Source organism: Nyctibius grandis, chromosome 7, assembly GCF_013368605.1.
Source record: "Nyctibius grandis isolate bNycGra1 chromosome 7, bNycGra1.pri, whole genome shotgun sequence".
NCBI classification, from domain to species: Eukaryota; Metazoa; Chordata; class Aves; order Nyctibiiformes; family Nyctibiidae; genus Nyctibius; species Nyctibius grandis.
The window spans coordinates 50,968,419-50,983,377 of NC_090664.1; the positions used below are offsets into that span (position 1 = coordinate 50,968,419).

The window sequence follows — 14,959 nt, forward strand, 5'->3', positions numbered from 1 at the left end:
TAAGATTAAATATTGGTGCAGGGACAGTTGTAGGTGTTATGCAGCCACCTCAGATCCTACAGTGTGTACTGCCGCTACAGCCACTAAACCCACTGAAACCTCGGCAGCCTGTACCACAGCTGCTACACCCCCCAAGATGGCCACTGTAGCTACACAGACTCTCAGCACTCCCAAGACAGCCACTGCATCTACTCAGACCCCAGCATCTATCGAATTTCTACCAATTGCTCCTGTAACCAGGAAGAAATACCAAAAGAAATCAGCTCGTGAAGTGAAGGATGATGACTCAGAGCCTTCTAAGGCAGAGCCATCATATGACCCAGGTGAGGGCCCTTCTCAGGCAGAGTTAGGGCCTGACACAGATGGGGGTTTCCTCGATCGTCCTTTTAAAGCAGACCCATCACAGAAGAAAGGTCCTTCTAAAGCAGAACTATCACAAGAGGAGGACTCGGACGTAGAGATAACCTACCACTCCTTATCCCTGAAGGACCTGAGAAATATAAGGAAAGACTTCAGCCGTTATGACAGTGAACCTATTATTACCTGGCTGCTCCGATGCTGGGATAATGGGGCAGACAGCATGCAATTAGATGGCAGAGAAGCCAGACAGTTGGGATCCCTGTCCAGAGATGGTGGTATTGATAAGGCGCTCGCAAGAAAGTCAAACACTATCAGTCTCTGGAGGCGACTCTTGTCAGCTGTAAAGAGCAGGTATCCCTATAAAGATGATGTTATGAGTCACCTAAGCAAATGGGCCACTATAGAAAAAGGTATTAACTACCTTAGAGAACTGGCTGTGCAAGAGATCATTTATAGACACCCACGGGACATTGTAGATCCTGTAGATCCTGATGAAGTGGAATGCAACCGATCCATGTTCCGGAAGGTTGTGAAGAATGCTCCACCGACATATACCCATACATTGTCAATATTAGTATGGGGAGAAGATGCTATGGCACGATCTAGTGTGGGCGAAATGGCTAACTGAATGCGACAGTATGAAGATAGTATTTCTTCCCCACTGCAGGCCCGTGTCTCGGCTGTGGAAAAACTGACTAAGGAGAACAAGGACTCATTTAAACAACTGTCAGACAAACTGTCCAAGATCGAGAATAAACTTGACTCTCTACCTACACAGGCGCGCGTTGCAGCTGTTAAGAGAAAACGTTCTCCTACAGGACCAGCTCAAAGGAAACGGAACACATCACGAGGTATCCTGTGGTTTGCCCTGCGTGATTATGGGGAGGACATGAACAGATGGCATGGACAACCTACCAGTACCCTACAGGCACGAGTACGTGAGTTGCAAGCTAAAAGAAATACCAGGGAGAATTTTTCTAGAAGGATGGCTGCTCCAGTTACCAGTGAGCAGGACCCCAGTCAGGGTAGATGGGCCTCAAATCATTTTTTCCCAAGTGTGAATAGGAGAAATGAAGGTCCAGTCCCTGTGAGCAGCACGAATCCATTTCTTAATTAGGGGGGCCCTGCCTCCAGCCAGGTGGAGGAGAGGGACAACCGAGTTTATTGGACTGTGTGGATTCAATGGCCTGGCACATTAAAACCACAAAGGTATCGAGCCCTGGTAGACACTGGTGCACAGTGCACCCTAATGCCATCGGATCATAAAGGGGCAGAATCTATCAGTATTTCAGGAGTAACAGGAGGATCTCAAGTGTTATCTGTATTGGAGGCCGAAGTGAGCCTAACTAGAAATGAATGGAAAAAGCACCCCATTGTGACTGGCCCAGATGCTCCGTGCATCCTTGGCATAGACTACCTCAAGAGAGGGTATTTTAAGGACCCAAAAGGGTATAGATGGGCCTTTGGTATAGCAGCTGTAGAGACTGAGGACATTAAACAGCTGTCTACCTTGCCTGGCCTCTCAGAAGATCCTTCTGTTGTGGGGTTGCTGAAGGTTGAAGAACAACAGGTGCCAATTGCTACTGCCACGGTGCACCGACGACAATATCGTACCAATCGAGACTCCCTGATCCCCATTCATAAACTGATTAGACAATTAGAAAATCAAGGAGTGATTGGCAAGACTCGCTCACCCTTTAATAGTCCTATATGGCCAGTGTGAAAGTCTGATGGAGAATGGAGATTAACTGTGGACTATCGTGGCCTAAATGAAGTTACGCCACCGCTGAGTGCTGCTGTGCCAGACATGCTAGAACTTCAATACGAACTGGAGTCAAAGGCAGCCAAGTGGTACGCCACCATAGACATTGCTAATGCATTTTTCTCTATTCCCTTGGCACCAAAGTGCAGGCCGCAGTTTGCTTTTACCTGGAGAGGTATCCAGTACACCTGGAATCGACTGCCCCAGGGGTGGAAACACAGTCCTACTATTTGCCATGGACTGATCCAGACTGCACTAGAAAAGGGTGGAGCTCCAGAACATTTGCAATACATTGATGACATCATTGTGTGGGGAGATACAGTAGCAGAAGTTTTTGACAAAGGGGAGAAAATAATCCAAATTCTTCTGAAAGCTGGTTTTGCCATAAAAAGAGGCAAGGTCAAGGGACCTGCCCGGGAGATCCAGTTTTTAGGGATTAAATGGCAAGATGGGCGTCGCCAGATCCCAATAGAGGTGATCAACAAAATAACAGCTATGTCCCCACCAACTAACAAAAAGGAAACACAAGCCTTCTTAGGCATTGTGGGTTTCTGGAGAATGCATATTCCAGATTACAGCCAGATCGTACGCCCTCTTTACCAAGTGACCAGAAAGAAGAATGATTTTCAGTGGGGCCCTGAACAACGACAGGCTTTTGAACAGATTAAACAAGAGATTGTGCATGCAGTAGCCCTTGGACCAGTCCGTACGGGACAAGATGTTAAAAATGTGCTCTACACCGCAGCTGGGGACAATGGTCCTACCTGGAGCCTCTGGCAGAAAGTACCAGGGGAGACTCGAGGTCGACCCCTAGGATTTTGGAGTCGAGGATACAAGGGCTCCGAGGCCAATTACACTCCAACTGAAAAAGAGATACTGGCAGCGTATGAAGGAGTTAGAGCTGCTTCAGAGGTAATTGGTACTGAAGCACAACTTCTCCTAGCACCTCGATTACCAGTACTAGGCTGGATGTTCAAGGGTAAGGTTCCCACTACCCATCATGCAACTGATGCGACGTGGAGTAAATGGATTGCATTAATTACACAGAGGGCTCGAATAGGAAACCCTAATCGCCCAGGAATCTTAGAAGTGATCATGGACTGGCCAGAAGGCAAAGACTTCGGAATGCCACCAGAAAAGGAGGTGACACGTGCTGAAGAAGCCCCACCATATAATGAACTACCAGAGGATGAAAAGCAGTATGCGCTGTTCACCGATGGATCCTGCCGTCTTGTAGGAAAGCATCGGAAGTGGAAAGCTGCTGTATGGAGTCCCATACGACGAGTCACAGAAGCCACAGAAGGACAAGGTGAATCAAGTCAATTTGCAGAGGTAAAAGCCATCCAGCTGGCTCTAGACATTGCTAAACGAGAAAAGTGGCCAAGGCTGTATCTTTATACTGACTCATGGATGGTGGCAAATGCCTTGTGGGGGTGGTTAAAGCAGTGGAAGCGAAGCAACTGGCAGCGCAAAGGGAAACCTATTTGGGCTGCTGAATTGTGGCAAGATATTGCTGCTCAGCTAGAGGAACTAGTCGTGAAGGTACGTCATGTAGATGCTCACGTACCTAAAAGTCGGGCAACTGAGGAACATCGAAACAACCAACAAGCGGATCAAGCTGCTAAAGTGTTCCAAATAGATTTGGACTGGGAACATAAAGGTGAACTATTTTTAGCTCGGTGGGCTCATGACACTTCAGGTCATCAAGGGAGAGACGCAACATACAGATGGGCTCGTGACCGAGGGGTGGACTTAACCATGGACTCTATTGCACAGGTTATCCATGATTGTGAAACATGCGCCGCAATTAAGCAAGCCAAACGGTTAAAACCTTTGTGGTATGGGGGGGCGGTGGTTGAAATATAAATATGGGGAGGCCTGGCAAATTGACTATATCACACTCCCTCAAACCCGCCAGGGTAAACGCTATGTGCTTACCATGGTGGAGGCGACCACCGGATGGTTGGAAACATACTCTGTGCCCCATGCCACTGCCCGGAACACTATCCTGGGCCTTAAAAAGCAAATCTTGTGGCGACACGGCACGCCAGAGAGAACTGAGTCGGACAATGGGACTCATTTCAAAAAACAGTCTCATAGACAACTGGGCCAAAGAGCATGGCATTGAATGGGTATATCACATCCCCTATCATGCACCAGCCTCTGGGAAAATTGAACGGTATAATGGGCTGTTAAAAACTACCCTGAAAGCAATGGGGGGTGGAACCTTTAAAAACTGGGATAAGCATTTGGCACAAGCTACCTGGTTAGTTAACACCAGGGGATCTATCAATCGAGCTGGCCCTGCTCAGTCAGACCTTCTACATACAGTAGAAGGAGATAAAGTCCCTGTGGTGCATGAAAGGAATCTATTGGGAAAAACTGTCTGGATTCTTCCTGTAACGGGCAAAGGTAAACCCATTCGTGGGATTGCTTTTGCTCAGGGACCTGGATGTACTTGGTGGGTGATGTTGCAAGATGGTGAAGTCCGATGTGTCCCTGAAGGTGATCTGATTCTGGGTGAGACTACTTAATTCTGAACTGTATGTTGTTGCTGCATAAGTGTCTTTCAGGTTAAGACAGTGGTGATGAGACCGGAGCTAGCTTCATCAAGTGGTGTCCAGTAACCTCCTCGAGTCTGACAACTTTAACCTGCAACCCGTGGGCACGAACCATGACAAAAGAGAGACTGCTAGCCAGAGAGACTGCTGAGAGACTGCTAGCCAGATGGAAACCCACAATCCTGAACCAAATGAACTTAATGAACTTTTTGTATAGAGATGAATCATAAACTAGTGATATGTGTATATATATTTGAAAATGAAAAGGTAGTGGTGATATGAGTATGACGTGAATGGTATGGAATAAGGGGTGGAATGTCCTGGTTTGGCCCAAACCAGGCCAATTAGTCTTAAAGAAACCAAAGTCACTGCTAAATTTCTCACTGCTTATGAGTGAAGAGCCAAAGGGGGGTCGCAGGTGCAGGGGGGAGCAGACAGGGCAGGTGACCCAAGATTGACCAACGAGGTATTCCATCCCACACACGTCATTCTCACTTTCCTATTTATCACTAACCCACTGCCTCCCGGAGGTGGGGCCCAGGAGGGAGGGGCCCTCCTGTCTCCCACTGATTGGTACCAGCTTTGCCAGTTTCCAGTTAAAAGCCTGCAGGTGTGATGGCAGTGGGAGCTATTGCATTTTGCCCTCTGCCCGTGCTGGGGGGAGCAACTCTGCCTGAGGAGGATTTCCAAGCTCTCAGTCTTGGTTTTGTATATATTTGTATATATTTGATTATTTCTATTATTATTGTTATTATATTCTTTTTCATTACTATAGTTTATTAAAACTGTTTTAACTTTCCAACCCATAAGTCTCTCTCCCTTTTCCCTTTCCCTTTCCCTTGGGGGGGGGAGAGGGTTAACAGAGAGCATCTGCCACCTGGTTAATAGCTGGCCCAGCTTTAAACCGTGACACTACCAATTTTCTTTGTGTCATCCCTAAAAATGATTAAACCCTTCCTGATAATGCATGATTGCAGAGAACTTTAATTAGCAGGCTGGTAGGCATTCCATGAACACCGCGCCTCCATCATTTTAATCATGTATTAAATGGCATTAACTGCAGTAAGGTACGCATGTGCAGAGGTTTTCCTCACTATTCCTCTTGTCTCAGAGCTAGAAGGCATTAACCCTTTGTGAGGAACCTCACACCTCCCCAGGAGCATTGAGCTGGCCAAGATCAGCTTATGGCTGAGGTCAGTTGATGGAGACTGACCAACTCATGTAAAGGATGCTATAATGTCGTTGTCTGCAATAGGAGGGGCTTGAACTCCAGGAACCAGAAAACCTTTGCCAGTTCTGTATGTTCAAGGAAAAGTCTCAGTGACTTCACAGATTTTTTATGAGTGAAGATGCTGTAACCAAACCTGCTACATGGAGTGTCAGAATACAAGTTAGCCTGCAATAGAAATGGTTGCACATCCTTTCTTCCCCCACGAACAACCTCATTAGGACTCAAGTTTTAATAGTGCTGGCAGGTTACACTGGGGAGTGAGGGAAGGAGTCACTGAAGACAAGGTGAACCTGTTTAAAATGTAAATACTAGAACACTACGCAGCTGACTGCAGTGGTAGTCATTGGTAAGACTTCATACTTCAGAGGAGAAGGAGCTATCACCTAAAAATGGGCTTTAGTGCTTTACTAGCTCAGTGTCATTCAGCCTTGCACCATACACATCTGAGCCCCGCTAAAGAAACAGGAATAAATTGCTTTCCACAGCCAAAATTTGTAATTTCTTACCCTTTTCTCTATTCTATTGAATTTTACATCCCATTCCAGATGAGAAAACCCCATCCTCAATTAAATTTATGTATGAAGTAACAAAACCTTTCCATCCAGATCTTCTTTCTGTTTATCTTAGAGGGAATCAGTGGCAGTGCCTGTGCTGGTTTATGAGAGGAGACAGAAGTGTAAGTCCATATTTTATGATGGAAATGACAGTAGGAGTGACCTGGCTCCAGCACATATTGCTTTTTCGACATTGTCTAGAGGAGATAATCTAACAGCAGTCTGCAAAGCATCATATTTCCTTAGATCCTGCTACAGTAATTCAATCATGAGCACATAAAATCAGATGAAAAATAAGGTAACTAGCCTTCTGGGACTGAGTGATTGCAATAAATGTTGCCTCCTGACAGTAAGCATTACATTGTCCTCTTGAAAGAGAGGTTACCTTTTATTATAGCATACTTCTTTCATTTTGGTCTGTGCCAGGTAGCACTGCTGTTAAGCATAGTCTGAAGGACAGCTAAAAAATCCCTTAAGACAATTATATGCTGCCTCTAAGGCATCAAAGCAGTGAGTGGAAAACTTCCAACTCTTGACCTTTGGGATCAAATGAGCGATGCCAGACCTTTCTTGTTTGTTTGTTTGTTTTTTAAAGATACATATTTTCCCTTTCCACTGCCTTTCATTTAAGCATCACAGAGTACTTTATAAGCATCAGTCGCTTAATCAAATCTCACAACCTTACCATCCATTTTAGAGAGGTTAAGCTGAGCCACAGTCGTGTCTGTGTCTCTAAACCCAGCGAAGTTTGCAACTGAAGAGCACAAAGCAAATCAATACAAGGGACAGAGTGAAACTGAGGTATGGTGGAGGTTAGTCTCTTGAGTGTCAGTACAGAAATTGTTTTCAAGCCATAAATATTTGCCCATGCATTTGTCCTGTGAACAGCTGAGAAAATACAATTTTTTAAATTATTACAGGCTTAATCAGAGTAAAATCATTTATGTTTAGCTACCTTTGAAGATACATATGGGTCTGATATGAAGTCACACACCAGTTACTGCTACAAAAACATGCTTTTGCGGGCAGTCACAGAGTATACAACAAGACCTGAGCTCTGGGTGCTTTTATATGACGTAGATGGAGAAGAAAGCACCAAAGAGCAATAGGTACTGTCTGCCACTGTCTGGTCATTAACATTGACTCCAACTGTGATTTTTTTGGGGAAGCAAAGATAGGAACTCCTGGCAGAAGCCCTTGGGTAGCAGACGTTGTAAGACAAACACTTGTCCACTCTGGTGGGTTGCTGCTGCTCTACCTACTTGATCAACTGTAGTATAAGCAGGGCTCCTTGATATATACTCATTCAAGTAGCTTTTCCATCTATGTGTTATATGTGTATATGAATAAATAGGACCTCCTGCTAATCAAAAAGATACTAGAGTATGACTGCTTATAAGCAATAAAATAATACTCTGAGAAAGTGAGGCAAGGCCAAGCTCTACCTAAGCAGCCTGAGGTGCTGTGGAAAAGAAAATCTCCTATTAGTGGAACCCAGTGATTCTCCATCAAACCACAACAGCTCTACCCTAGTTGTATGACCAAAGCCTGACAGGATTATTACTTTTACCCAGAAGTCTGCATTTCAGCCAGAACAGATGTTTCCACTGTCCTGACCCACATCAGCTGTAACAGGAATCAAAGGGAGTTGTCTCTGCTGTAGATGTACCCATAGCAGATATCTGAAGTTAGATGGATCCTACATGAAAAGTGCTAAAAAGAAATGTTGTTCCTGTAAACTGCTTGAAAGCAAAGAAGTTGAAAGACCTCTCACTTTCAGTTATGTAAATAAGGAATAACTCCACCAAATGTAATGGGCAGATATTTTTATAAAATCATTGAAAATGTAAACTCTACGAAGACCTCTGTATTTTCTCATGTATGCATATTTTGCAAAGGCGTCTGAATGGAGACATTGACATTAGCTCCATAGTTCAAGCTGTGCTGTATTTGTGCTACACTGAGATGACAGTTTGAGAATTTAGTCCTGTATAATGAAAACTCAAAGATATATTCAGCAGATGTAAACAGATCTAACTCTAATGACCTTATAATGGAGTTATTGTTTACAGCAGCTGCGAATCCAGCCTACAGTTTGTTATGCAAAATCATTATCTTGTGTACTTGGATTAATGTGCACACTAATAAAACTCATTAATCTCTTCAGGTATCACTGCAGGTTTTTGTGAATGAGATATAATGTAATCCAAACATATCACCTCATGACTGTTGATAAGACCCTTTAGAAACCTTTGTCTTGTTGTTCACAAATGCTTCTAATTATGGTAAAACAATTATCTTGGTGCCAAGGAAACGGACACTGTCTCTAGCAGCTACTGACAGCTTTTCTTGAAATGAAAACAAGAAGAAGAATATGCAGGGTTCTTCTTTTAAAGAGACAAACTTCATAAACATAATAAAATTTGCTGCAGAACTGAATGCTTATTGGGAAATGACACTTCTCTGCATATGTCTGCCATAACTATAGATTCAGAGATCTACACGTAGTCTGTTAAGTTAATTAGTCCATTGTACTGTTAATGCTACTTCTCTGTACTGTATTGCCAGGTATTTTTTAGAATGCCCCCCAAATGCAGTCTATCTTTCCTTCTTGGGGCAGAACATGTCTTTACAAATGTCCATGTCCACACGTCTTGCTTGTTACTGTGTTAACCATTCTACTTCTCCACTTTGTCTTGACTATCCTGGTTATTTCCCATTTTGCCATCTCAAATACTTCTTCTTTATCCTTGATGTCCACCACAAACAGGTCCTGGCACGAATGAATACTTGCCAGTCAGAGAAGGGGCAGTCCATGCCTCACCAAACAGACTGCTGACGTTCACCAGCGAGAGTACTTAGCTGCTCCATGACAGCATACTCTTTTCTTTATGTTACACACACATTTGTTTTCTCCTGAGCTGTTGAAAATGAGACATTTCTTGCTGCTTTGCAATGCTGATTTTAGAGTGCATGCAGCCATTTGAGCAGCTTCAATCATAGCAGCGGACGACTGGTGTGCATGCATTGCGTGTGCCATTTAGGATAACTAAGCAGAATTAAATTACATAGGATTAAACGCTATGGAGTTCTGCATTTATTCTTAACTGAGCTGCAGAAAGCTGACTTTTATGACTCTTCTCCTGAAATGTTCTCTATCCTTAGCCTTTTGGAAACTCTAAGGCATTTTAAACACAGGAAATTTCTGTTGGACCTGCAGATTACTCCAAGTTAAGGCACATTTATGATGAACAAGCAGTGAAATGCTAGATATTCTGTACTCACATTGTCCATTAAGTAGCTTCCTGCATTAAGTAGCTTCCTGCAAACTGCCTTGTCATTGTAACTTACTTTGCATTCCCCTGTTCACAGTACTGGTACAAGTTGATGCATGTGGAACTTAGCTCCAGTCACCCACAGTTAATCCCACCTCACTGGCTTATTTCTCACAAATTTTCTGATGTTTTATGTCCTTTAGGTTTTGCTGTTACTTTAACTTAAGGATGCTTGGAGTGGTTAGAGAAATGTACTTCTATCTATCTTCAATAGTCAAATGTGCACAGAAAAAGGTTGCACACTTCTGCTTTCTAGTTAAAAATGAAAATACACAAGAGAAAAAAAATTGTTAAGAGTAAAGCTTTAAAAGCAAAGTGACCCAGATATTTACGGCCAGTCTTTCAAAGCTGCCCACAATGATATCGTTAGATATCAATGCTGGCTCTAAAACCTATCCTTAGGCACAACAACTGCAATAACAGAACCCAACATACCTTCACATGTCAGTAGGAAGTATTCCAGATTGTGACTGAAGGATGCACTGAAATAAGTACAGTTTTCAATCAGATCACAAGACAGGCACCGTCTGTTGAAGTTCCCATTTGTGCTTGTGCTGAAAAAGTTAATACAAGTCTATGAAGGTCATTGAGCAAGTTATCTGGAAGCAACACTACTTGAACCTTACTGTACTGTAGAATAAGAACATAAATACTATGTGTCTAACATTAGTAAGAGACAAAGCATTTCCATTTGGTTGAGTTTAAATAGCAATAATGGCTTTTTTTTTGCCTGAATGGAGAATATATATAAAAGGATACTGATGTCTTTTTGCAAGGTCAGGTGGTTATGAAGGAAGGTATAGTTTTTAAAAGAAAATGATGGTTGCAATTCCACAAGAGGAAGTCATAATTCAGTGAATGAAGGCATGAGACAATAAAGTAGTATTTCTAGACCTACTTATAACAGACAATAAAGAGGTGGAACTGCTTTCTTCAAGTTTCTTACTGGTTGCCTCACTGGTCTGATTTGCTAGCAGCTGCCTCAGAGGCCAAAGCCCTTTTTGGGGGTTTAAATAAATGCTCTTAGAACATCCAAGTAGAAAGGAAAGATTGTATTTAGGGATCTGTTTTTGAAGAAGGTAACGTGGCCTGTCCATACACTCAGAATTGCTTTGGAAGAGTCTACTATATGTTGAAGAATGAATTACAGATTACTAGCAAATATTAATAAATAACATTTTGCACTGCTATAGCATTCTGTAACTTCAAAATGCTTGAAATATATTAACTAAAAGACCTTTCCAGTATTAGCGTAAAGCAGATGAGTGTGTTTTTTGCTACCATTTCAAGGTAGAAAGGGATGAGGCTGAGCAACCTGTTTAGGGGCACAGAGACTGAACTGAGTTGCTCTTGGGTTCCTGTTTAGGCTCAGATCACGTCTCTGACTTAAATCCTGTTTAAAGTTACTAAATCAGACATAAAAAGGAAAAAAACCTCAAACAGATCTTCATCTGATATGAGCTGTCAGAGCTCCGGTGGAGCTCTGTCAATGAACATATGCCAAGGTTGCTGCTGAGCTGGAACCCTTGGGCTGCGATGAGAGACACTTGAACTACCCAGTGCAGGAACTCAAATACCTGAAGTGAGGCCAAGATCACTGTGTAATCAAAGTAAGGTCAAGGACATCATTGACATTTTGGGCATCTCTTTCCCTGTTGCCTATGTGGGGACGTGAGCTTAATGAGGCACCAGGGTGAGCCGCATGCCAAGACAAGAGAAGGGTGGGAAGCACTTTGACTCATGCCGGCAGTTCTTGAGCAGCTGTGCCTGGACTCAGCTCTTAAAATGAGATTTTCTTCCCATTTCAATAGAAATGAATGGTCAATATAATTTTGTGGTTTTTTTCTTCAAGAAAATAAACACTGAGCTGAGCTACTCTCAAAAAAACTGGAGTGCAGTGAACACGCACAGAGGTCTCAAAAGGAAAAGATGATTCAATTACAGGTAATTTAGTTCACTCTGGTTTCCTTCTCACTGAGGGAAAAAAGGTATGACATCATGTTACAGAAGGAAAACTTACTGTCTGTCCCTTATCAGCTGATGCTATCATCAGCTCTGCCCTTTGTTGCAGATGCTGAGATGACAGTAGGGTGATTGAGAAGAAAAATAGGACAAATGGAATAATGATTCCAAAATGATTATTTAAAAGTTTGTGTTTCCTCCCCTTTGTAATCTGCTCCCACAATACTTCGCAATAGCTACACTACCAATAGCTTACTATAAACCAGCCTTTTACTCATCACACAGTTAGGGAGGACACTAAAGTCATCTGGAATTGCAGAAAAACATTTGCAAATATAACATATTGTTATTTCTTTCCAATTTCATTAAGAGGTGAGGTGCTATCAAATTTCCACAAAAACTGTTACCTGGAGGCACAAAAAATCCTTATACCATTGGTTTAGGTAATTCTGAATTCTTTCAAGTGTTAAGCAGTTCTGTTGGAAAGTTTTGTGACAGTTTATCAATCCTGAGATCAATTTAAAATTTGCAAAAAATGAGAAAATTGCTAAATGTAAAACACTTCCAAATGTCAAGCATTTTGTTCACTATTGTCATGCTGTTCTGTCTATTCCAGTGACACATTGCAAGATCTTGCAATGTCGTTAAAGACAAACACATAAGAAACTGTTTCTATTGCAATTGCTTATGTAATGATTCACGTAATATGGAAAAAATGAGAAATTCTGTATGTGAAGTTAGTAAGCACATACCTGTATAAATGTCGCCTCCTTGGCAAATCTTCTGTGCTGTGGAAATAACTGGAAAAAAAAATAAAAAGGCATTTGTATCATTAGAAGGATGTTTACAAGTATCTCATACAACATCATCTTCTTCACATCGCCATTTCTCTGATCTTGTAAAGGCAAGGAAAGTTTAAACTGAATTTGAAAAACACACAGAGGGACACACCACTGCAGAGGCTCCAGCAAGTATATCATAGGCTACACTGAGGTTAAAATAAGCATGGAAATGTTTGGTTCCTAGACTGGTCATGTCAGCAGATCAAAAAGGAGCAAGTGATTAAGTGAAAGACCTTCACATTTTTGCCTCAAGATTTATTGCTCAGAATTTCCGCTAAACATCTTTCTTTTTTTTCTCTAGAACTGGTTTTTACTTCTCTGACCACTTTTTATTCTTTTCCCAGACAGATAGCTAACCGGGGTCTGATATGAAACCCATTGAAACATCCTCTTTGAAAAAGGGAGTTGGACTTCCAGGGAAGACAGAGTATGAAGGTAAAGAACACTTCATTGCCCTGTTTTGTGTTGAGAGTGTGATGAACTCTTTCTGGCTAAACAACGAAAGCCCTGTTGTGCAGTGACAGCTTCTGAGGGCCACAGTGAGGTAGTTTTTTTGACCTTGAATCAGCTGATGATGCTGGAGGTGGCCAATCTCAGTCCAATGCACAGGGTCCAGACTGATTCCCCAGAAGCATTTCTTGTGAATAATGACAGACCACAGGAGCAAATGTAGCGTCCATGGAGTAAATAATGTGTCAGGCAGGATATTCAGCCCAGACAATCTGCTTCCGATGAGCTGCGCTTGCCTAGAAGTACATTTTGATTGCACAAATTGCACGTGGTATTTTCTGCTTGACTGGCCAGTTAAAATGCAAATAAGACTGGTGCGAGTTTGCTGCTTAGCTCTGCCAAGTGCTAAAGACCCTTATATCGTACTGAAGTTATTGGCAACTGAGGGCATTCAAAACCTTGAAAGAGCATCAAAACCTTAATGATCATTCAACGTTTATCATATTCCAGAGGCTTTTCCAGAGGCCTTATATCCACCTGAAACTTTGCCTGCAAAGGAACCTATATGGTATTTGATTCCAGAAAGCCTTCCAAACATTTTCTTATGTAATTTCTTGAAATGTATTTTAAAAGGTAAACATTTACAGAAGTTATTTTACAAGCATAAAGGTCATGTGTGAAGAAGGGGTTTTTTTTTTGGTATTCTAACTAAATACTTTTTTTTCTAACACATTGATATTTTTGCAGGTCAATAAAAGATTCTTTCTAAAACTGACTGTCTAGGTGGTCAATGAAAATAGACTTCTTTCCTTCAGAGGTTAATAGCAGAAGTTGCAGCAGAAGAAATCACTCCTCTACACAAATGTATTTAATAGTCACAGAAAGAGAGGTTTGAACTATACAGAGAAAATCCAGATAAGACAAGATATATGTAACGGTGTGAAAGGTTAAGCCAAAATGCAGACAGCTTCTCCTGCTCTCTTATCTCCACTGCCTTATGCTCATACATTTCAGATGCATACGCACCACCATCGTAACTAACCCTATAGTCCAGGGTTAAAAAAAGGAAGAGTGATTTGTCAGACCGAAGTTTACTTACATTTTATGCCTCTTTTCATCATATGCCAATATCTTTGTCACATCCCAATCACCAGATGTAATAGACTGTAAGTTGTCGCTGCTACTATTGGGCTGCCAGAAAGAAAAGAGAATTAGATTTCTTTATTTGTAAAAGAAGATAACTGAGCAAAGCTTCTCTTCTGAAAAAGGGAGCTCTTTTGACTCTATTGACTGTTAAGAATAAACCATGCATCTGCAATTTCCACCCCTCCCTCTGCTATTTCTGTGAATCTGCAAGCATAGAAATAATAGAGAGTCAGAAACATCTTAACCATAACTCCACTGAGGATAATGGGATGAATTCAGCACAGAACAGCTTCAAACCCCTTCCTCTAATCCAGCGTGCCCACAAGCTTCTGATTAATCCTTTATGGCAGTGCAGGGATTTGCTTATTTGTATACAACTAAGGCGGCATTATAAAACCAAAACAAAGCAATGATATTGTTTGGAAAGAGACAGTTGGTTGACCTTTTTTCTTCTAACTATCTCACTTGGAAATTCATGTTATTTTATGCTCAACAAAGCATCATTCAAGGTTTTCTTTTATGCACAAGACCCACATTCTGCATTTGCACCTTCCTGGCTTGCCAGTACAAGCACAGATAGTACTTTTTTTTGCTTTCTGCTTCAGGTGAGACCCAAAGCAGTGTCAGTGAGTCACCTGTGATGATGACATGGCGATGTGGTAGAACTTCCCGCGTCCTCCCTGGGGAATGGCTCGGACAAAGAAAAACTTCCGACCATCCTTGGAAAAAATTGGCTCTTCATTCTGTAAACAGCAA

The 14,959-nt window shown here is 42.2% G+C and overlaps 1 protein-coding gene across 1 annotated transcript in view; it reads right to left on the reverse strand.

Moving 5' to 3' along the window:
* The window catches only part of DPP6 (dipeptidyl peptidase like 6), a 444,437-nt gene that overhangs the window by 35,756 nt on the left and 393,722 nt on the right, over nucleotides 1-14,959 (reverse strand). Inside the window, exons 13-16 of the mRNA XM_068404500.1 lie at nucleotides 14,839-14,946; nucleotides 14,157-14,248; nucleotides 12,518-12,565; nucleotides 10,239-10,357 (exon numbers count right to left, since the gene is read on the reverse strand). Coding sequence (XP_068260601.1) covers nucleotides 10,239-10,357; nucleotides 12,518-12,565; nucleotides 14,157-14,248; nucleotides 14,839-14,946 — 367 coding nt within the window. The remainder of the gene's footprint in view (nucleotides 1-10,238; nucleotides 10,358-12,517; nucleotides 12,566-14,156; nucleotides 14,249-14,838; nucleotides 14,947-14,959) is intronic.